The sequence below is a fragment of the Vicugna pacos genome, chromosome 9 (genome assembly GCF_048564905.1).
Source record: "Vicugna pacos chromosome 9, VicPac4, whole genome shotgun sequence".
NCBI classification, from domain to species: domain Eukaryota; kingdom Metazoa; phylum Chordata; class Mammalia; order Artiodactyla; family Camelidae; genus Vicugna; species Vicugna pacos.
In genome coordinates, this window is record NC_132995.1 from 31,859,027 (window position 1) to 31,881,888 (window position 22,862).

Here is a 22,862-nt window from a genome sequence, read left to right on the forward strand (position 1 = left end):
AGCACTGCTTCCGCATTAAAAACAAACCACCCATGACATAGGGGCTACCATTGTCCCATTTACAGACAGGAAAAGGGAGACACTTAAGCAGCCTGAGACCACACAGCTCACAGGGGGTCGAGGCAGGAAGTGCACCCGGCTAGTCTGGCTCCAGGGGCCACAGGCTGAGCCGCGGTGCTGTGCAGGAGGGTGGCTGCTGGGGTGGGAGGAGTTTCGTCCCTCCCGCCCTCACTAATGAGTCTGGGGACCCGCCCCGTGGGCTGTGCCCGACACTGACATAAGGCTTGAGGTTCATCACTGAGCACTCATGGCGGATTAGTCCCGCGCCGAGGAGCAGAGCCCAGTCTCCGACCTAGTGAAGGCGGAGCTGGGATTCACGGCCGACCCAGTAGTCCCAGAGCCGGCATCTGTCAGCAGAGGTTCTCCAGCCCCCAGGTCCCCAGAGCCCCTGCTCCTGCTTCACCTGCGACCCCCGGCTCCCTACAGGCAGAGGACTGAGTCTGCAGTCCCCTCTGAGTCCAGGCCGAGCCCAGGGCCGCCCGGCAGCGATGTGCTGCAGCAGCCAGCCCAGGTGTGCGCAGCCCGGACGGGAGGACCCTGGAGCGCAGGGCTGTGTGGCCGTGGCTCTAGGCTCCTCCGTTCTCCTAACCCCCAGTTCTAGCTGTGCGTGCGGGGCACTGAGTACACACCAGGAGAAGGAATGAGTGAATGAAGGCACGAACTGCTGCCCCCACCTCTCTGAGCCAAGCATGTGCAGGGCCGGCCCATAGTCACAAGGTCACAGATGCCCTCCCCCAACCCGGGGTACCATGCGGGGTGTCCTGGGAGAGGGCTGGGCCCTCTCACCCCTCCAGTCTCTACCCCACGGGCCCCTCCTTTCTGGCAGACCAGCCCCTACCCTCTAGGCTGAGTCTGGAAGGCTGCTGCCTCTCTGGGCCTCCAATTGTTCTGGAAATGCTGACTCACTGGGTCATCAGCCAGGGCCAGAGACAATTGGGGAGTGAAATTAGCTTCAACAAAACCTCAGATATTTGGCCAAGAGGAAGGGAAGTGCTTCTTGGTTGCCCCGGGCTCTGCCTTTGGACCTGTGGCACTGGGACCCTGACAGGTGTCAGAGAAGGTCTCTGTGTGCTGAGGAAAGGCCACACACAGGCTCCCCTTCCTTCTGAGTCAGAGAGCGTGGTTTGAGTACCACAGACCTGGGCTCTGATCCTGCCAACCTGCTCTATGACCTCTCCTTCCACTCTCTGGGTCTCAGTTTCTCTATCTGTAAAGGAAGGACTGAGATGTTGGGTTACCTCTAGGATTCCTTCCAGCTCTGACTTTATTGGAAATTATTTCTTAGCTGCTCTGGGTATCAGATTCCTAATCTAACAATTTAGAGCAATCCTTCTTGCCCTATTAGCATGAGAGACCTCGGAAATATTAAAAATGCCATGCAGACGTACAGCAAACCTCCCCCGACTGGGGGAAACTGAGGTATGGAAAACTTGTGCTTCCTGAGGTCAGGTTTGGCTTGGGGGTAATGGGAGCCCTAGGTCCCCTGAAACAGCCTTGGTCCACGATGCCCCCACCCAGCACTGCCTTCATCGCTTCCAGTCCACACCAGCCTTGACTGGTGGTCCCACTGCTTACGGGCAGCCTGCTTCTCTTCGTCAAGTCAGCGGGGGTGTAAATATTCAGGTAAAGACAGTCTTCGGAAAACTGGAGTTTAATCTTCTCCTTTCTGTTGGTAAAGAGTTCTGAGAGCATCTGCCCGGCCACTGGGTCTTGGGAGCACCTGGAGGAGCAAGGAGAGAGAAGAATTCTTGAGGTTCAGTCAGAGCCGAGCAAGGACATGTCTCCTGTGTCAGGCTGGGCCTTGGACTGGCAGGAATAGGCCAGGAAATATAGTTGTTCTGATCAGACTCCAGACACTGGATTGGGTAGGAAGGTACCTGGGGCATCAGATGGGGGCTTCTCAGGTTCACCAAGGTCCCCCAGGATCATGTGTGGGGAGAGCTGTCCCTCTCTCCTTCCCAGATCATTTGGGATGCCTTAGCCTCTGTGTCGATGAGCCTGGGACAGGACCACTTCCTGTATGCCCTGGGTGCAGGCCGGCTCTCTGCCGGGAGCTGTAGGGCGACCATATTCTACCAACTGGTAAGCATGTCATAGTCCACGGGAGACTTTCAGCAGGAGAAATCACTCAGACGGCAGACATTTAGAGCGTGCAGCAGTTCAGGGGTGAAATGCACATGGGGCAACATCAGGAGAATTCTGTTCTCGTCCTGCCTCAGCTGCTAATTTGCTGTGTTTCCTTGGGTGAATTCCTTGCCTGCTCTGGGCCCCAATCTCCCAGGTGTAACTGACGGGGGTGATTTCTATAAAGGTCTTGCAGAACTCACATGCTATCATTATCCAGCAGGGACAGGCACTGTTGGTTGCCCTATCAATAGATCTTAAAGATGCAACGGAGGTTATAATGTGTAACATTTATTCAGTCCTCCTACCATGCCGAACGTTACTTTAACTACTCCTTATATATTCACTCATTTAATCCTCAGATCAGCCCCATAATATGGGTTCTATTATTATGTACATTTTACAGTTGAGAAAATGAGGCCACAGAGGCTACAGAATCTGCCCAACGTCACACAGCTGGGAAGAGCCACACTATGCATTGCTTCTATTTCCAGGAATATTATAAGCCACATTTCCAGACTCCAATGTCCCCAGAAAGCAGGCATCACTGCATCCAGTATATAGATGAGGCAACTCAGGCACTAAGGTGCTGGGATGACTCAGCTGTCAAGTGGCAGAGTCAGAGCCCCAACAATAGCCTCTCAATTTCCATCCGGGGGGAACTGACCCCAGATCACCAAGGCAACGGGCATAATATTCATAAAAGAAGAAATTCCAAAGTTAAAAAAGGGAAAAAGAGTTCAACGTCGTTAGTATTCAGATAAATGCACAATAAAAAGAATAGTTATATGTAGAATGATGATAGTAAGTAGTATTATCATTATTTTTCTTATTCAACAGCAAAAATCCATTTTTAATGACCTCAAGCATTGCCAAAAATTCAGTTAATGGAGGCTTTCATTTATCAATTGAATGGTTGTAACATTTCTGGAGGAAAATTTAAAAAATACTCTTACTCCGAAATGTCATTTCTTGGAACATATTCAAAATTAGTTCATGAATACTTACGAATATTTAGTTCCAAGATGTTCATCACAGTGCTAATTTATTATCAAAAACAATTAAGGATCTCAAATAAGAGATTGGATACATACTACATGATTCAATACCCAATGTAATGCAGCTATTAAATGTCAGGTTGTGACAGTTAGTGACATAAGAGAATGGTCACGATGTACTTTAAGGAGAAAAACAGGCATCCAAAAATATCTGTATAATGTGATATGATACTGTGATATAATCAGAAATATATATTTGATCTTTGACCAGTTTCTGCCAATGCGCTCTTAAAACCCTTGTTATTTCCTGAGTGATGAGAGCAATAAAGGTATATACAGTAGTGTTAAGGAGGTGAGTTTTGACCTCATCTCTAAGTGCCATCGTGCTGGACTCCAAAGTCCAGGAGGATGAAAGCTCTTTTATCGGGGACCTCACCTTACTGATATCTGCATCTGACTAGTGGTTTGTATCCTTTAATATCGTTCACAATAAACTGGTAATCTAGTGAGTAAACTGTTCCCTGTGTTCTCTGAGCTGCTCCAGCAAATTACTAGATTCAAGGAGGTGGGTCATGGCAGCCTCTGATTTACAGCCAGTTGGTCAGAAGCCTAAGTAACTTGGACTTGGAATTGGCATCTGAAGCCGAGGGCAGTATCATGGGACTGAGCCCTGAACCTATGGAATCCGATCCTATCTTTGGAAAACAGTGTCGGAATTAGTAGAATTGTTGGACACCCATACGGTGTGGAAGAATTGCTTTTTAGTGTGGAAAAACACACATACACATGTTAGAACTGGGTACAGAAAAGTATGCGATTCCATTTTAAGGGCGAAAATGTGCAACAGATAAAAGATCGGAAAAACAGAATCCAAGATGTGAACAGCAGTTCTCTCTGGTTGATGGAACTGTGTGTGGCTTTCATTTGTGTAGCTTTATTTATCTGTGCTGTCTCACTTTCCTGTAATCAGTATGTACTACTTATTACCTGTAGTCAGAAAATAATATTATTTTAAGAGAAAGAGAAGAAGTAAGGGAGGAAAGAAGGGAGTAAGGAGAGTAGAGAAGGAAAAAAACAGAAAAGAAAGTGTAGCTAGAGGTAGGACTGTGGGAACGTTCAGAAATGTCTTGCTGAGGTAGATGAGATCTGGATAGATGCTGGCATAGATCCACAGTGTCCAGAAGGCCATCTATGAGCCTTCTTGCCCAACTTGGTCAGGTGACTAGAACACACCAACCACTGTTCTGCTTGTGATCAGGCAGTGAGACACACCTGGGAGTTGAGAGCTTGCCCAGTAAACACCCCAAAGTATTACCAACATACACCTCCTGGCCCACCCCACTCTCCAGCTATGTTCAAGACAGGAGAATAAACAGCACTGTGAAAATTTAACGACGGGAAGCCTCACTAAAATAGAATCCAGAGGTCATGAGGGAGAGCTCTCTGGAACGCACCACTCCACCTTCACGCAGAGCACGCCGGGAAGAGATGCACTTTCCACTTCTGGCCAAACGTGACACTACTTAACCGCAAGGAAGATTTCCTCCTTGCCTGACAACAGCTCAGCCAATGAGTGACTGACATTCAGCCAATTAACAGCCACTACTTATTAAAATCCCAGTTTCCACCAGCGGACTTTTTCTTTATAACAGTCCCTCCCAATTTCCCCTTCTCCGCTATTAAAGAGTTTCTTCTCCTTTGTTTTACCAGGCTTGCTTGTGGTTCACCACAGTTGCATGTCCCCAATTCCAATTCTTTGCGGCTTCCATTTTGCTGGTGACATATCTGGTTGATTTATGCTTTTAGGTTAACAGAATCATTATTTTGAAACCCCTCACCAGCTCAACTTTCTATTTTTTCCAAAGCACTTATCAGATTCAAACATATTATATAATCTGTTTGTTAATCTGCATATTGTCTAGTGTCTGGCTCTCCCTGCTACAATGCAAACTGCAGGAAGTGGGATCTCTATTCTGTTCACTAACACATCCCGGGAAACTAGATTGTCTGGCAAAGTTGCTCAATGAATATGAGTGGAATGCAGGGCTCTAGAATGCTGTGAGAGTTCTGGAACGTTTTGCAGGATCTACAGTACCTTGAGGATTCCAGAACAAAGTATGAGCCACCCAGAGGGTTGCCTTGGCTCCAACCTGCATCCTTTGGAGGCTAACATCCCCCTCGAGAGACGCCAAACCACACCCCAGCTTACATAGGAGGGTCGGAGGTGGTGTTCTTCACGAAGCTCCATGGTTCTGCAGGCTGCGGCGCGGCAAACCTCAAGGATCCGAGTGGGGGCTTGGCAAAAGGGACTCCCAGGAAAACGGCCACAGGCTGTGCAAGTCCTTCTAAGCGGACGTGCTTCCCCAGGACTCTGCCCTGCGCCGTGTCCACGACGGGCGGCGAGGGTGGCTGCCCTGCTGGACATTGAGAGCAAACGAGGACACGTCACTGGTGAAGGTTTGAACTCGATTCCAGGGGGTCTTGCCACTTTCTGCATGTGACCTTGAATGAGTCCCCTCCACTCTCCAGGCCCCCGTTGCTTCTTATGTGAAAGAGAGACGAGGTGAACTGTCCTTCCAGCTCACGGGGCTGCCTGAGGGAGGGAACTGGAATTGGAGGTATATCAGCATCCAGGGAAAAATAAAACAAGAAGGAGAGGGGCTGGGAACGACAAAGGCAGTCAATTTCCATTCTTAGGAGCCTCTGGAAACATTACCCTTTGGCTCCCGGTGCTTAGCTGAATGCTGGAAACTGAATGAAAAATAAGCTGCCCCTCTTCTCAGAGTGTGAACCTTGTAGGGAGAAAGAGCCACACACATGCACACCTGGCCCTACTGCTGGGGTGGAAATGGGTGTTGTCCCGGGACAGGTACCAGTAAGGTCCCACAGGAGACAGAAGGGGGAGGGAGGCCCTCTGACTGGTGGCATCATGGAGGCAATGACCTTGGATGGATGGAAGGAGTGACAAAGGCAGAGGGGGAGAGCGAGTATAAAGGTATAAGCTGGAGCTGAGACTGAGCAGCGGCAAGGCCCTGGGACAGCAAAGTGCAAGGGCTGCCTGGGGAGCGATGGGCCCTCTTGGAGCAGGTGGGGGAACAGGCAGTGGAACATAATCCGGCAATGAGATAGTTTACAGGGTCTCGGATGCCAGGCCAGTGATTCGGACATTTTTCAGTTTATACATGAGCAGCAGTGATCTGTTCTGAAGTACAGCAGAGGGACACAAGAGGGGGCTCTGAGCAGGGCCCTCCCCAGGGAGCTGCCGTCAGATTCTGTCTGTGCAGCAGATGGCTCTTTCTCACTGAGTGAAACCCATCTCCCTGCAAATTCCACACCAGGCTTGCCTCCACCTGCTCTGGGACCATCCTACACTTTCCCGTGCAGGTGACCTTAGGGACACGTGTTCATGCCTGTCCCTCAGGTCTTCTCCTGTCTGTCCTCAATAGCTTCACTTTTTTAAGCATCACAACAGGAAATGATTTCTAGCATCTCATCCTCCCAATTGCTCCCCTTTAGATACAGACAAAAGGTCAACATCAAAGTATGTGGCCAGAACAGAAAAGGTCTTATAGAAGAATATCAGTGATAACCTTGAAGAGACATGAGGTGGACAGAAGCCCAGTTGGCAAGGGTGCAAATGAGGTGATGGGCTGAGAGGCGCAAGCAATAATGGTACCACAGACGTGACCCCTCGTGTGATATGTAATGTTTATGAACTGAGCACTTACTCTGTGCCACATGGTCATTCCAGTTCCTTTCAACAAGTCTGCACAAAAGCCTTGCTGGGGAGGCATTAATATACCCATTTTACAGGTGAGGAAACTGAGGCAATGGAGGCAGCCAGCATGGACTTTCTCAGGGTGGAAATGGCACGGCCCTGTCAGGGGGTAACCAGCAGTAAGGGGTAGCCCACTCCTAATTTGGTTCTTACTCTGCTCATACACTCAGTGTCACACACGCCTCTGGGGGAAAGGTAGAACCCAATTGGGGCCCGGACTCTCAGGGGACTGATGGCCAGAGCACTGGCTCTGGATTCAGGAGACAGAGAGACATTCCTGAGCACAATATTCCACTTGACCTTGGTCAAGTCCACTTCCCTCTCTGAGTCTCAGTTTCTCCATCTATAAAATGGCACAGGTGCATTCTAGGTCCCTTGCTGCCCCCTTGCATTCCCCATGCCTTTATTTTCTGTATCCTGATGCTTTGACATCTGGGGTCTTGCCGACTCTGGAGGGACTACCCCTCCTAGAGTGAGCCACTCCCTAGAGATAGGAATCAGCTTCCCTTCCAGCACGCCAGAGCCTGTACCTCATCCACCTTCTTTATTGGGCTCTCACACACCAGGCCACCATCATCCTACCCTGATCACTCCAGGCCACCATCATCCTACCCTGATCACTCCAGGCCAAGTACCTGACAAGTGTGGGTGGGCCCTGTGCCCCACAGCCCATTGCAACTGGCTAGTTGCCAATCCTAAACCCGCTCATCTGGTCTCCTTCCCTGACAGCAACCAAGATAAAGTCTCTTGCCCCAGATTCCTCCCTCTTTCCCTTGCCCCCCGGTCCTCCTTGTGGCCCAGCATGGTTGCACCTGCCCCTCCTCCAGGGAACTGAGAGCAACAAGCTATCATTTCAGTGGCAGTTGGCTCCTGATCTGTCGGCCTTAGGACACCTCAGTTGTCTATTAATACACTATATTTTAAAATAAGCCCTTTGTTTATGAAAACCTTTTTTTGCACTTTCTCCATTCCAGACACAGTTTAGAAACAATAGCTGATTGCAACCTCACAACAGCCCAATGAAGTAGTTAGACTTGTCACTCTCATTTTAGAAATGTGTAACGAAGGCCTAGAAAAGAGAAGTCCCTTGCCTAAGGACCCACAGCTAGTAAGTACTGAGCTGGGATGCGAACCCACACACTCTGGCGTCAGAGTCGATGTTAATATCCTGCTAATTCACCCTCCATCATTTGGCCATATCCCAACTAATAATCAAGAGACAAGCATACGGAGTTCGGCAAAGTCCAGTCAAGGGACGCACGAGGTCAGCTAGTTGCTAAAACACCTGCGAGTGTTTACCCACCAGCCCGGGTTCCTACGGGCCTGTCTCAGAGTCCTGAGAACGAGGGAATGCTGCTGCGGAACCGGCCTGTCACTCTTTTGCCCTGTCCCCGCCTCAAGGATTTCCAATGGTGCCCCGCTATTCGCATTTCGGGAGGACTCACCCCAAGCCCTGGAAGTGGTGAGGGAGGTCAAGACCAGAGGAAGAAGCCACATCGTGGAAGAACAGCAACGCCTGTGCCGGCAGGTCTCCGCGCCCTCGGAGGACTGTTCGGGTCCCGCCCCCCGACTCCCGCCCCCCTCCAGCTCCGCCCCCACCTCCCTCCACCAGCTCCCTCCCCCAGCTCCCTCCCCTGTAGCTCAATAGCTTAGTCAGAAGACAACAGAAAAGCTCTCCCCTCTTCCAAAGATCCCAGTGAGTGGCTCTTGGGGCCGCCAAGTCACACCCTCTCAGAGTTTACTCTCTTTTATCAAAGAGCCTGTTTTAAACTCTCTGATTACAGATACCCACAAGACTCGTTCAATAACTTGTCTCATAAGCATTTCTCCCTTCCTGGACTCTAACCTTGGTGCGCTGTGAGCTTCCCAAAGGTAGATACAAGCATACAGATGCTTTAGACAAGGGGAGGCTTTGGTCTAGGGTCCTCAGAAGAACTTGAAGACTTTCAGGGAGACTCCCAGCCCCACAGCTGCTCACCTGGGAGCAGCAAGTCTCTTAGCTTCCTTAAGCTTCTGTCTCATAGAGTTCCATGCTTTCAAGTTTGGAAGCATCCTAAATTTCATCCTCTTCCTTTTGACGCCTGGATTAACTTTTCAATCTTTTTGCTAAGTGATTCAGCCTCCTGTCCCACACCTCCAGGGGCAGGGAACTCATTAACTCTCCAGGCAGAGATCTTTGGACAGAATGTTCTTACAGTAAAGGTACTCCATCTCTCCAGAGTCCCTGGCTCTAACCACCCATCCATCCTGCCATTTATTCATTATTCCACTTATTCATTCATTCTCCAAACATTTACCAAATGCCTGGCTCCATGCTAGGTAGTATGGATACAAAGAAAAATTTAAGACATGTTCTACCACCCAGAGAAGCTCATCATGTAATAGATAAGATAGATGGGGGAGGAAGTGACTTGCTATACAACGTGAAAGCACCAAAACAGAGGGACACAAAGTGCTCCGGGTAAACCTAAGTGTCGTTTACCTGCTGGGGACACAACGAAGATGCACAAAGCCTGTTTCAGAGAATCATTAAGTGTCCAATAATAGCCAACAATAGAGAATTCTCCAAATACACTCTGATACTGATACTTAGCTGGCTAAGGAAATATTATGCATTCACACAAACTATTGATGCACATTTCCTTATGGACAAGGGAAAAGAGTCATGACCTATTGTGAAGGAAAAAACAAGATGACAAAACAGGCATGGCTACTTTGGGACACTATTTGACAGTTCCTCAAAAATTGATCTTAGAGTTATCATAATTTCCTAGTAATTTTACTCCTAGGTATGTACCCAAGGTAATTGAAAAAATGTCCATGCAAAAACTTGTTCTCCAAGAGCAGCATTATTTAAAATAGTTGAAGGTGGAAACAACCAAAATGTCCATCAACCAATGAATGGACAAAGAAGCATGATCTATCCTTACAACAGAACATTATTCAGGCATTAAAAAGAAACAAAGTATGGATACAATGTGGAAGAACCTTAAAAACATTATACTAATGAAAAAAAAGGCAGACACAAAAGGCCACACAGTGTATGATTCTACATATGTGAGGTACGTGACAAGTGAATCCATATTGACAAGAAGTAGGTTAGAGGTTTCTACAGGCTAGGGGAGGAGATGTATAATGAATGACCCTGAATGGGTCTGAGGTTTCTTTTGGGTGTGATGAAAATTTTCTGGGATTAGATAATAGTAATGGTTACACAACTTTGTGAGTATACTAATACCACTGAATTGTACACTTTAAAAAGGTGAATTTTATGGTATGTGAAATATATTTTAATAAAATAAATATTTTTTAAAAATCCTATCATGTATAGTATCCCACGTTGAAAACAAAATTCTATTTCATAAATTTGAAGATCTAATTGGCTTTATCAAGTGATTCATGAATTGAACAGCATCTCATCTAGCAAGTAGAAAGGAAAGGTTTTTAAAGGCAGAGGAGGCATAGGACAAGGAAGTCATAAACAAAGAAACAAAAAGGATGATTTCAGGCAAGGTCACCTTCTTTTGGGGGACAAGAGGGTCTATTAGGTGTATTACCTCACTGGAGCTGACCAAGAAATTCTAGACTGACTGGTTGAGATTACATTCCTGGGGAAGGTTGAAACTACAATTAGGTTAGGTGCTAAATCTTCATTTGATGATGTGGGCTTGGCACAAGTGACTGCATTTTGCCTTTCTTTCTTTTCTTTCTTCCTCCCTTTCTTCCTCCCTTTCTGTCTTCCTCTCTTTCTTTCTTTCTTTCTTTCTTTCTTTCTTTCTTTCTTTCTTTCTTTCTTTCTTTCTTTCTTCTTTCTTCCTTCCTTCTTCCTTCCTTCCTTCCTTTTTTCTTTCTCTTTCTCTCTTTCTCTTTCTCTCTCTCTCCTTCCTTCCTTCCTTTCTCCTTTTTCTCTTTCTCTCTCTCTTTCTTTCTTTCTTTCTTTCTTTCTTTCTTTCTTTCTTTCTTTCTTTCTTTCTTTCTTTCTTTCTCCCTTCCTTCCTTCCTTTCTTCCTTCCTTCCTTCCTTTCTCTTTCTCTCTTTCTCTTTCTCTCTCTCTCCTTCCTTCCTTCCTTTCTCCTTCTTTCTCTCTTTCTCTCTCCCTTTCTTTCTTTCTTTCTTTCTTTCTTTCTTTCTTTCTTTCTCTCTCTCTTTCTTTCTTTCTTCCTTCCTTCCTTTCTTTTTTTCTCTTTCTCTCTTTCTCTTTCTCTCTCTCTCCTTCCTTCCTTTCTCCTTCTTTCTCTCTCCCTTCCTTTCTTTCTTTCTTTCTTTCTTTCTCTCTCTCTCTTTCTTTCTTTCTTCCTTCCTTCCTTTCTTTCTCTTTCTCTCTTTCTCTTTCTCTCTCTCTCCTTCCTTCCTTTCTCCTTCTTTCTCTCTTTCTCTCTCCCTTTCTTTCTTTCTTTCTTTCTTTCTTTCTTTCTTTCTTTCTTTCTTTCTGTCTCTCTTTCTTTCTTTCTTCCTCTCTCTCTTTCTTTCTTTCTTCCTTCCTTCCTTCCTTTCTTTCTTTCTCTTTCTCTCTTTCTCTTTCTCTCTCTCTCCTTCCTTCCTTCCTTTCTCCTTCTTTCTCTCTTTCTCTCTCCCTTTCTTTCTCTCTCCCTTTCTTTCTTTCTTTCTTTCCTTCTTTCTTTCTTTCTTTCTTTCTTTCTTTCTTTCTTTCTTTCTTTCTTTCTTTCTTTCTTTCTTTCTTTCTTTCTTTCTTTCTTTCTCTCTCTCTCCCTTTCTTTCTTTCTTTCTTTCTCTCTCTCTCTCCCTTTCTTTCTTTCTTTCTTTCTTTCTTTCTTTCTCTCTCTCTTTCTTTCTTTCTTTCTTTCTTTCTTTCTTTCTTTCTTTCTTTCTTTCTTTCTTTCTTTCTCTCTCTCTCTCTTTCTTCCTTCCTTCCTTCCTTTCTTCTTTCAACAGTTTTCCTCTTTTAATCAAACTCTCAGCTTAACTGAGAGAGGTGATCAAAATCTAAGGCACCAGCATCACTCTTAGCTCCCAGCCACAACTTTTGCAGATCCTTTGTGTGGTACCCATAACTCACGATGTTCTTGCTTAATCCCCGTGACAGGCATACGTCATGGCTTCATTCACAATCCTTCAGTGGGTCATTCTCTTTGCTTCCTTTCTGACATTACAGTCTTAGGGAGACCATTTGCTTGGTGCTTAGCAGCTGCAAATATGTATTTAAAGCTTTTGAGAGAATACAAAGCACTATGGAGAGCACCATGATTGCAATAAGCAGGACAGTTCTCAGTGTTTGGAGTGCATGCCAGAGTCGTGGTCCCCAAGACTGAAACCAATCCAAATCAAACATGCCCAAGAAAAACTCATTGAAGGAGTCACCTCTTTAGGCCAAGTGTTCTTATGTAACTGATCTTGTGTATCTGAGTTACTTCCTCCTAAGTGTTAACTCAGGTTCAGTAGGTGGTGTTGGCCACAGTACGGAGACCACCTTGCTCAGCTAAAAGATTATCAAGGGCAATTCTATTATCAAAAATAACTTTGGCCTGAGAGTCTAAGGGTTTTTGTTGGGCAGTTGTTGCTTTAGCAGCAGATTCCACAATACTTTCAAGAATTAAGGAGAGTTTCCTGGTCATAGCTTTGTTTACATTTACTCCTAACCAGGGAAGTAAGCCCCATCCAAGGAAGCAAATCCTGAAAAATGAATGCCTCCTGGTAATTCTTACTTGAATATTTAGCTCAGAATTGGAAAAGTGATAGCCGTGGAGCCCAGTAAAAGGATGTGCTCACCACACAGGCAGGTTTATTCCAGTTAACCTTGCCTCATGTACTTTTCTTTGCAGAGCCTGGACACAAGGTTTCCCAAGTTTAGGGTTGTTAATCAGAGACAAAGGAATGGACTGGGGTGTCCCTGGCATTATGGACAGATAAGATTTTTTTTTAATCACAAATCCAGCAGTCTGGAAACTTACCACCCCCCCAGCAATGGCCTTGGAGACACAGATAATGGCATTATCTTTCCAGGCCAATACCAGAGTATAGGAAAGAAAGAGAAGAACAAAGATTTCATGTTTAGTTAAAGTATGAAGTCTTGATCTGACATCTTTGGTGGAAGCAGTCTACCTTGATGTTGGCTGCTTCTCATCCTAGTCAGTTTGATTTGAGGGTGCCCAGCATTTGTACAGGACCAGATACCGTGGGTTCTTTTTCAGCTGTGACATATGTATCTAAGTTTCAATTCCTGAAGTTTGACTGTCATCTAGGTAGTGAGGAAAACCTGGTATAGTCCCTTCCATGGAGCTCCACGGGCAGTCTTTGTTCTTAGTGATTCCAAATCAGAAGGGTGGGAGAAATTGGAAACATGAGTTTGGAGAGTCATAGCCAGATATTTGAGGAAGCTAGAAGAATTCAGGATCCAGTCCAATCTACATGCATATAACAGAACCTCAATGGCAATTAACAGGATTAGGATCTGATATAAGCAAAGATGCAAAGGTAATTTTTCTCTCTACTACCACCCCCATTTCTTTTTTCTAAGGATAATCACAGTAAAAGTCAATTTGTTTGCATTAAATTTGGCTTGATTATTTGCCAAAGTGTAGCGAGAATAGAATTTGCATATAAGCTCTTTTTAAGCCTGCTTCATTGGCATTTTTCATGAGAAATCTCAGCTTGAACTCTTAAAAAGCCTCTCAGGTCAAGAAGCCAAGCCAAGCATTCACCTTCAGTTTTTGCTTGCAATACCTACAGTTTGGGTGGATTTCTCTCTCCTTGAGGTTCCTGACCCTGCCAGGAAGTCATCTTCCTTACTCACCTGGTAAGGTTGCTGAGAACTCTAAGCAAAGCACCAGGCCAACTTTTTGTCCTTGAAGTTGTCCAGTCATATTTGCGCCTTTATGCATCTCTCTTAAATATGATATTCTAGTCAAAGACTTGGTAACATAGCCAATGTTATTGTGTTCTGTTACAAGGAAAACAGATTCTTATTAAATTTATGCAAATGACAAACTATATGGCCATGAAAAGAATACTCAAGAGTTTCTGAATTTTGGAGAAAATTCAGAAGAATTTCTGGTAGGGATGAAAAATAAATGTTTCATCTTTGTTCACAAGGTATAACTTGTTAAATTGTTAGTAGCTTTAAGAGAAAAGAAAAAAGTTGCCTTAAACCTGGAAAAAAAAAAAGAGAACCAGTGACATTTCAAACAAAAAGTCATCAAAATTTATAATGTTCGTTATCGGTTCATTTAGTCCTATGTAATTAACTCTTGTTGATTTTGATTATTTATTAGCAGTTTTATGAATCCAGTTTTTCCTTAGAGTTCTGAAAATTCTTACCCAGTTTGGTGGTATGATCTGAAAGTCATCAGGAATCTAGAGTACTTGTCAGAATCCTTTCTATGAATTTCTCTGAAGATGAAACACTTTTGTAGGAACACAAAAGCATCAGAGTTAAACAATAACTATCTGTAAAAGGCAAAAGACCAAAAATAAACAGAGATATTATTGGAATTCATTACAGTACCATTGGCATGGAAATTTGGTTATTTCTGTGACACATGCAACATTTTAATATAATAACTAGAATTATAAGTGATAACATTATATTAAGACATCTCAGAGTTTTAGGAATTTCATACAAATTCTGGAACATGTATAATATATACCAATATAAATACAACATTAAGAAGCGTAATATTACTTCTTTTTGACAATTTTCCCCATGTAATTTAATATGTTAAGTAAAAACCTAATTGATTTAACATCTTTCTTTTTATAAGGAGAGAGAATAAATTTTTAAGGCATTCCAGGAGCCCTCCAGAAAATCCCAAAGTTAGTTTGAGGTCAAAAGATTTCATTTAGAATTTGATTTGGGGGAAGTTTATCAAAAATAACAAAAGATTTTAAAGCACTCAGTCAAACAGGATAACAGGTCACTGTAAAACAATACTTAGTTATCTATCTAACCAAAGTGACAAAGACCTTTCAGACAAATACAGAAGGTTACATATTCTGAGCAAACCTTAGCTCTTTCACTATTGGGAGGTCTAGATTTACTTAAGAAATCCAAGGCGATATGGAACATAGGTGACTATTTTAACAGGACTCAAGATCTTTTATTTCTAGGCAGATTATTTTAAAAGATAAAGGAAAACCTTTCACAATCTCTTATAAAGAGCAGACCAGCAGTCCAATAAAACTTTGTCTTATTAACAGTGAGAAAACCAAACTTTAATTTTTTAAAACATTTTTTGTTGAGTTATAGTCATTTTACAATGTTGTGTCAAATTCCAGTGTAGAGCACAATTTTTCAGTTATACATGGACATACATACATTCATTGTCACATTGTCTTTCGCTGTGAGCCACCACAAGATCCTGTATATATTTCCCTGTGCTACACAGTACAATCTTGTTTATCTATTCTACATTTTGAAATACCAGTCTGTCCCTTCCCACCCCCCATCCCCCAGCAACCACAAGTTTATATTCTATGTCTATGAGTCTATTTCTGTTTTGTATGTATGTATGTATTTATTTATTTATTTATTAGATTCCACATATGAGCGATCTCATATGGTAGTTTTCTTTCTCTTTCTGGCTTACTTCCCTTACAATGACATTCTCCAGGAGCATTCATGTTGCTGCAAATGGCATTATGTTGTCAGTTTTTATGGCTAAATAGTATTCCATTGTATAAATATACCACTTCTTCTTTATCCAATCATCTGTTGATGGACATTTAGGCTGTTTCCATGTCTTGGCTATTGTAAATAGTGCTGCTATGAACATTGGGGTGCAGGTGTCATTTTGAAGTAGGGTTCCTTCTGGATATAGGCCCAGGAGTGGGATTCCTGGGTCATATAGTAAGTCTATTCCTAGTCTTTTGAGGAATCTCCACACTGTTTTCCACAGTGGCTGCACCAAACTGCATTCCCACCAGCTGTGTAGGAGGGTTCCCCTTTCTCCACAGCCTCTTCAGCATTTGTCATTTGTGGACTTTAGAATGATAGCCATTCTGACTGGTGTGAGGTGATACCTCATTGTAGTTTTGATTTGCATTTCTCTGATAATTAGTGATATTGAGCATTTTTTCATGTGCCTATTGATCATTTGTATGTCTTCCTTGGAGAATTGCTTGTTTAGGTATTCTGCCAATTTTTGGATTGGGTTGTTTTTTTTTTTTTTTTTCTTATTAAGTCGTATGAGCTGCTTATATATTCTGGAAATCAAGCCTTTGTTGGTTTCACTTGCAAAGATTTTCTCCCATAGCATAGATTGTCGTTTTGTTTTACTTATGGTTTCCTTTGCTGTGCAGAAGCTTGTAAGTTTCATTAGGTCCCATTTGTTTATTCTTGCTTTTATTTCTATTTCTTGGGTAGACTGCCCTAGAGCATTTTTGAGATGTATGTCAGATAATGTTTTGCCTATATTTTCTTCTAGAAGATTTATTGTATCTTGTCTTATGTTTAAATCTTTGATCCATTTTGAGTTTGTTTTTGTGTATGGTGTAAGGGATTGATTTACATGCTGCTGTCCAGTTTTCCCAACACCATTTGCTGAAGAGACTGTCTTTATTCCATTGTATATTCTTGCCTCCTTTGTCAAAGATTAGTTGACCAAAAGTTTGTGGGTTCATTTCTGGGCTCTCTATTCTGTTTCACTGGTCTATATGTCTGTTTCTGTACCAATACCATGCTGTCTTGATGACTGTAGCTCTGTAGTATTGTCTGAAGTCTGGGAGAGTTATTCCTCCAGCCTCTTTCTTTATCTTCAGTAATGCTTTGGCAGTTCTAGGTCTTTTGTGGTTCCATATAAAGTTTATTATGATTTGTTCTAGTTCTGTGAACTATGTCCTGGGTAATTTGATAGGGATTGCATTAAATCTGTAGATTGCCTTGGGCAGTATGACCATTTTAACAATATTGAATTTTCCAATCCAGGAGCATGGGATATCTTTCCATTTTTTAAAGTCTTCTTTAATTTCCTTCATCAGTGTTTTATAGTTTTCCATGTATAAGTCTTTCACCTCCTTGTTTAGATCTACTCCTAGGTATTTTATTACTTTGGGTGCTATTTTAAAGGGGATTGTTTCTTTACTTTCTTTTTCTGTTTATTCATCATTAGTGTAAAGAAATGCGAGTGATTTTTGAACGTTAATCTTGTAACCTGCTATCATGCTGAATTCTTCGATTATTTCTAGTAGTTTTTGTGTGGAATTTTTAGGGTTTTCTATATATGGCATCATGTCATCTGCATATAGTGACACTTTTACCTCTTCTTTTCCATTTTGGACCCCTTTTATTTCTCTCTCTTGCCTGATTGCTGTGGCTAGTACTTCCAAGACTATGTTGAATAGGAGTGGTGATACTGGGCAGCCTTGTCTTGTCCCAGATTTTAGTGGGAAGCTTCTGAAATTTTCACCATTGAGTACTATGCTGGCTGTAGGTTTGTCATATATAGCTTTTATTATGTTGAGATATGTTCCCTCTATACCCACTTTGGTGAGAGTTTTTATCATAAATGGGTGTTGAATTTTATCAAAAGGTTTTTCTGCAACTATTGAGATAATCATGTGGGTTTTGTCCTTTCTTCTGTTGATGTGATGTATTACATTGATTGATCTGTGTATGTTGAAACGTCCTTGTGTCCCTGGGATGAACCCCACTTGGTCATGATGTATGATCTTTTTTATGTGTTGTTGGATTCTATTTGGTAATATTTTGGTGAGGATTTTGGCATCTATGTTCATCAGTGATATTGGTCTGTAATTCTCTTTTTTGGTGATGTCTGCCTAGTTTGGGTATCAGGGTGATGGTAGCTTCACAGGATGAGTTTGTGAGTATTCCCTATTTTTCAGTCTTCTGGAAGAGTTTGAGAAGGACTGGTATGAGTTCTTTGTATGTTTGGTAGAATTCCCCAGTGAAGCCGTCTGGCCCTGGACTTTAATTTGTAGGGAGGTTTTTTATTGCTATTTCGATTTCATTTCTAGTGATCAGTTTGTTCAAGTGTTCAGTTTCTTCTTGATTCAGTCTTGGTGGACTGTATGTTTCCAGAAACTTGTCCATCTACTCTAGGCTATCCATTTTGGTTCCACATAGTTTTTCATAATATTCTTGTATGATATTCTGTATTTGTATGTTATTTGTTGTAATTTCTCCATTTTCCTTCCTTATTTTGCTTATTTGTGCTCTTTCTTTTTTCATCTTTGTGAATTTTGCCAGAGGTTTATTGATTTTATTTACTCTTTCAAAAAACCAGCTTTTGGTTTGATTGGCATGCTTTATATTATCCCATAGGTCCCTTATATTGTTTTCATTGTTTTTTGTTTGTTTTTCTCTCAGCTGTTCTGATTGAGTGCTTTCTGTTGTCCTGTCTTCTAGGTCACTTATTCGTTCCTCTGCATTATCTAGCCTGCTTTGTACAGCCTTTAGATCAGTTCTCATTTCAGCCACTGAGTTTACCAATTCTACTTGGCTCTTCTTTATAGCTTTAATTTCGTTTTTGACATATTTTATATCTCTAAACACTATCTCTTTTAGTTCCTTCAGTACTTTGTTCAGTCCTTTTTTGAAATTTTGATCTAGTAGGCCACCAATGTCTATTTCATTGATCATGCTTTCAGGGAATTTCTCTTGCTCTTTTAATTGGGAGTGGTTCCTCTGCCTTCATATTGCTCATATCTCTCTGGCACTGTGGCTTAAGGAGTATCGGTTATCTATTGTGGTCCTTAAGGAGTTTATTTACTTATCTATCTAAAGCCTATGCAGGAATAAAATTTAAAAAAGAGAGAGGGAGAATTTTAAAAGAATGGAGAAAAAAAGGTTTGAAAACAGTGTATAATCAATAATAGAAGAGCAAGTTGAAGCAGAAAAACAATTGAGTTGAGACATCTTTTAAAAACCTTAATAAAAAGGAGAAAAAAATAAAAAAAACAATATTTGAAACCTGTGAATAATCAATAACAGGAGATCAAAACCAAGAGAATTAAAAATGAAATGAGGTGGGTTTTTAAAAATAATATTAATTAAAAATTTTTAAAAGAAAAAATTTAAAGGGATTAAAACTGTAAACATATACAACTGTTTAAAAAGTAAAGATTAAAAAGGTAATAGAAAACAAAACAGATATTAAAAAGATTTTAAAAAAAGGATGTGTTCTCCTGGAGACCGTGCACTCTTAATGGTTTTATTGAGAAGTCTTTCTGTCTTTGCCCTGTTTTGCAAACTCAGCCTGCTGTTTCCAGAGGCCCTCCGTTGGTGCCCTCCTCTGTGCTGCTCCCAGTGCCTGTCAGCAAGAAGATCGCGCCCCCTCCCAACACTGGGTCAGGTGATTCTCTCCCTCATGGTGGGTGGGTGGGTCACTCGCTCTCCAGATGCCACAGGCAGATGCTGTGCTGGCGGCAGGGAGGAGGTGGGTGGATCGCGCCCCCTCCCAGCACCGCAGTCAGGTGCCGTGTTCCTGCCAGGAAGGTGGGTGGCCGCCCGCCTACCCTCTACAGGCACCAGTCACTCCGCTGCTCTGTGCAGCTGCCCGCTCCGCCTCCGGTGGGTGCTCTGGAGGTGGGCTTCGGGAAGAGGGTGGAACAGCCCTGCCCCTGCTCCTTGCCAAATCTCAGCTTGTTTGTCTTGGCCGAGGGTGTTCTCTGAGGTGCCAGAGCAGAAAGATCTTATCTGCCTTGGGCTGTAAACAAGTATCAGTCCTGCGTAAGAGGTTGCGGAGCCCCCGGGTGCGGATTCAGGGCTCAGTCCTGTTCCGGCACGGGCGCTGCGCGCAGGAGGAGATGGCGGCTGTGGCTGCGCCCCGCCTCTCTTCTCGTGAGAAGCGCCAGTAATGGCGGCACAGGTCTGAGGAGACAAAGGCTATGGCGCCCCTTCTCCTAGGGCACACCAGCCATGTTGTTTTGCTTTTTCACAATTTATGGGGGGCCCAGGTTGTTCTGCTCCGTATCCCCTCCCAGCCACGGTGCGCAGCCCCCTGCAGTCCCCCAGGGCTGCCTCAATGCAGCCGCCCCAGTCCTCCGCCCGGCTCGGGCCGCCTATCCTGGCCCCACCTGCTGGCTCGTGTCTCGGGCTGGGTGTCGTAGGGACCCTTTTGCCCATTTGGTTCTGTCAGTCAAGGGGTGCTCGGGGCAGATCTGAGCCTCGGAGGCTCTCCCTCCGTCCCTCTGGCCACCCCATTGGAGAGAGGGAGGTTCAGTGAATGAGCGCTAGTCCTCCTCTGCCGCTCCCTCCCCGCAGGGCCAGTCCCACATTGTTTTGCTTTTTCTTCTTTCTTTTTTCCTTTTCTCCTACCAGATTTTTGGCGTCTTTGTCTTTTGAAGAGGGCGACGTTCTGTTGGAGTTCAGCAGGTGCTCTGGTTGGCTGAGTGGGTCCGTGGATGTGAGTTTTGGTGTATTTGTGGGAGAGGGTGAGCTACAAGCGTCCTTCTACTCCACCATCTTGCTTCTCTCTGTCCCAAACTTTAATTTTGTGTCAATTTATTATTATTATATTAAAACTCATTCAACTTATTTAAATTTAAAAATTTATTTAGTATTTTTTAGAAACATGATTTTTCATAGTAAATTTCTCAGTGTAGCACAAGATCTGTCTACTAACAAACCCAACAAACTTAAACTTTTATTTACTAAAAGTTGTTTTAGATCATATGAACTTGAGAAACATTTGGGCTAGTTTCTATTATATTTCTGAGAGTTTAACCTATATAAGCACTTAATTTTCCTTAAACCAATTAAATAGAGCTCTTTTTTACAAATTTTGGAAATACTGTCTAGAGGTAGAAAATACACACACAGCTACCACACACACACATATAGATACACATAAACACCTAGACAGATACAGAGAGACTGTATAGTCTTATTTTAAAATTTTAGCCAGGCCAGTGCATTAAGAAACAAATGTACCTTTTTCATGCTCACACTGTTTTCACAATGTCATTTAGCCAGATTGCTTTTGTCCAGGACAGACCAATATTGACATGAGAGAGTTAAGCAACCAGTAGCTATAAAACACAAGACAATCCTAGAAAAACTCATGGATTCTTGGCTAAGACCATGGGTTATAGCTGAAGTGAAGCTTCTGGAGACCCAAATTCTAAAAAGGATGCTCATTTGCACTCATTCTAGCCACAGTGGCAGGCCGGTGAGTGGGAGCCCTGTGGCAGGGGTGAGAGTCTGTGACAGCAGTAGAGTCAGCCCTCAGAGGTGATTGCCTGTATGGAGTTTGACCTGATCTGGGGTTCTTCTTTTACTTTTATCTGGGAAAGAAACATGGGTCACATGAGTACCCTAATAAAAAGCACCCCTATTTCTATCCACATGAGACAACCCAGGTGGTCCTCCTAAGCAGAAAACAAGGTTGTTTCTAATCACTACCACACCAATACATACATACAAACTCACACACACATGCACTCACACTAGCATGCACAAATGCTCATACACACACACCTGTCAAGAAATAACCATTTAGCCTCTTGCCCTAACCAGCTGGCCTTTCCAACCTGGGAATACAGCCCTGGCTCCTAGCCTGTGGAGATTCTAGGGTAGTGTCTTAGCAAACTATAAAAAGAAGGGCTAAATTATTCTCCCAATCTCACTGTTCAAAACATGCCCACTTGTGATACCCACAATTCCACAAACAGACAACCACTCCCAGACCTTGCTGTAAATGGCTGTAGTCTTAAAGCCCATTGCTGGCTCATAATGACTCTGCAGGAGTGGCTGGTAGGCTGAAATCTACCAAGCCTGAAGCCAAACCCATTTTGTTTAACATGTATAATCTCCCTGATGCTTCAAGCTTTTCCAAAACCCCACCCCTAGTATAATGACTCATAAGCAGGAGGGGTCTCATAAATGCACACCTTATCCAGTCTTAAAGTATACGCATGCAGATTCATTTGCCCTGGGACCAGCACAAAAGCAGCAGTTTGAAAAGTACCTTGACCATATGTGAAGAAGGTTTACTTGCTAATCCTAAAGCTTATGCCAGACGGGCAGGGACCTGTGGAGACGCTCTCTGGGAACAAAGGCTCTGGAGGGCACCCTTTTGGCTGCTCCCTCTACCTTGCTAGCATCAGCTTGGCGGACACCATTTTTGCACTCTCCCTCTGACCTGCTAGCATCAGGGACCCCCATCAAAGCTGGCCAAGTAAGTGCCTCACCCCTGTGCCACTCCTGTGGCCCCACAAAAGCCAGTCAGGTAAGTCCCCTGCACCTGTGCTGTTTCCCACAGTTTCACCAAACCCTGTTGGGCAAGCATCCTGCTCCACTACTCCTGTGGCCCCACCCAAGCCAGCAGACACACTCAGCCCATAAAGAGGACACCCATGGAATGTCTGGCTCTGGTGGCAAGAGGTATTGTATTTCTGGCCCCCTCATGGATCTGAAAAAAATCAGAAAGTCTTGGTACCCTCGACAATTGGCACCTATCAGGAAAAAGTCAGGCTGCTTAGACACTCACAAAGAATTGAGAGACAACCAAGAGCTAGGTTATTATCCACCCTGGACATTTGGAACATACATGAAATCCACAGATTTAGACTAATTCTGAAGGGCCCTAGGATTTTCAGAATTGTAAATGAGCACTGACTTTAACTTCAAGTCACACGCTGCATTAGCCCCTAATGAGAGAAGCTGTGAAGCCAGACGTCGCTTCTCCCCTCTAGCTCTGAAAGTCCAAGGTGGCATCTTCTTTCAACAGATGGCTGCTTTGTCTCCATTGAAAATCTGTTGTGTAGTGTAGCCACCTTCATTAGTGATCCAAGCTAGACCTTCTGGATAATTTATTGCAGCTTCTCCATCAGTACTTGCTGCTTCCCCTTACAGTGTTATGTTACGGAAGCAGTTTCTTTCCTTAAACTTCATGAATCAACCTCTGTTAGCTTCAGACTTTTTTTCTGCAGCTTCCCCATCTCTCTCAGCCTTCATAGAATTAAAGGAAGTTCGGGTGTCACTCTGA

At 43.6% G+C, this 22,862-nt stretch overlaps 1 protein-coding gene and 1 long non-coding RNA gene across 4 annotated transcripts in view; one reads left to right on the plus strand and one right to left on the minus strand.

Moving 5' to 3' along the window:
- Positions 1–8,525, minus strand: part of LOC140698128 (liver carboxylesterase-like) — a 23,128-nt gene extending 14,603 nt beyond the window's left edge. The window contains exons 1-3 of one of the 3 annotated variants that reach the window (XM_072967384.1): positions 8,406–8,525; positions 5,392–5,599; positions 1,636–1,780 (exon numbers count right to left, since the gene is read on the minus strand). In XM_072967384.1, coding sequence (XP_072823485.1) covers positions 1,636–1,780; positions 5,392–5,599; positions 8,406–8,457 — 405 coding nt within the window. In that variant the 5' untranslated portion in view covers positions 8,458–8,525. Of the gene's footprint in view, positions 1–1,635; positions 1,781–4,889; positions 5,161–5,391; positions 5,600–8,405 lie in introns of those variants that run through there. The other 2 variants (XM_072967385.1, XM_072967386.1) reach the window with 2 other exon arrangements.
- On the plus strand, positions 5,575–22,252 carry LOC140698129 (uncharacterized). The gene is made up of 4 exons (XR_012075639.1): positions 5,575–5,745; positions 19,130–19,226; positions 20,195–20,279; positions 22,137–22,252. It is a non-coding gene; the product is annotated as an uncharacterized lncRNA (long non-coding RNA).
- The last annotated feature ends 610 nt before the right edge of the window (positions 22,253–22,862 follow it).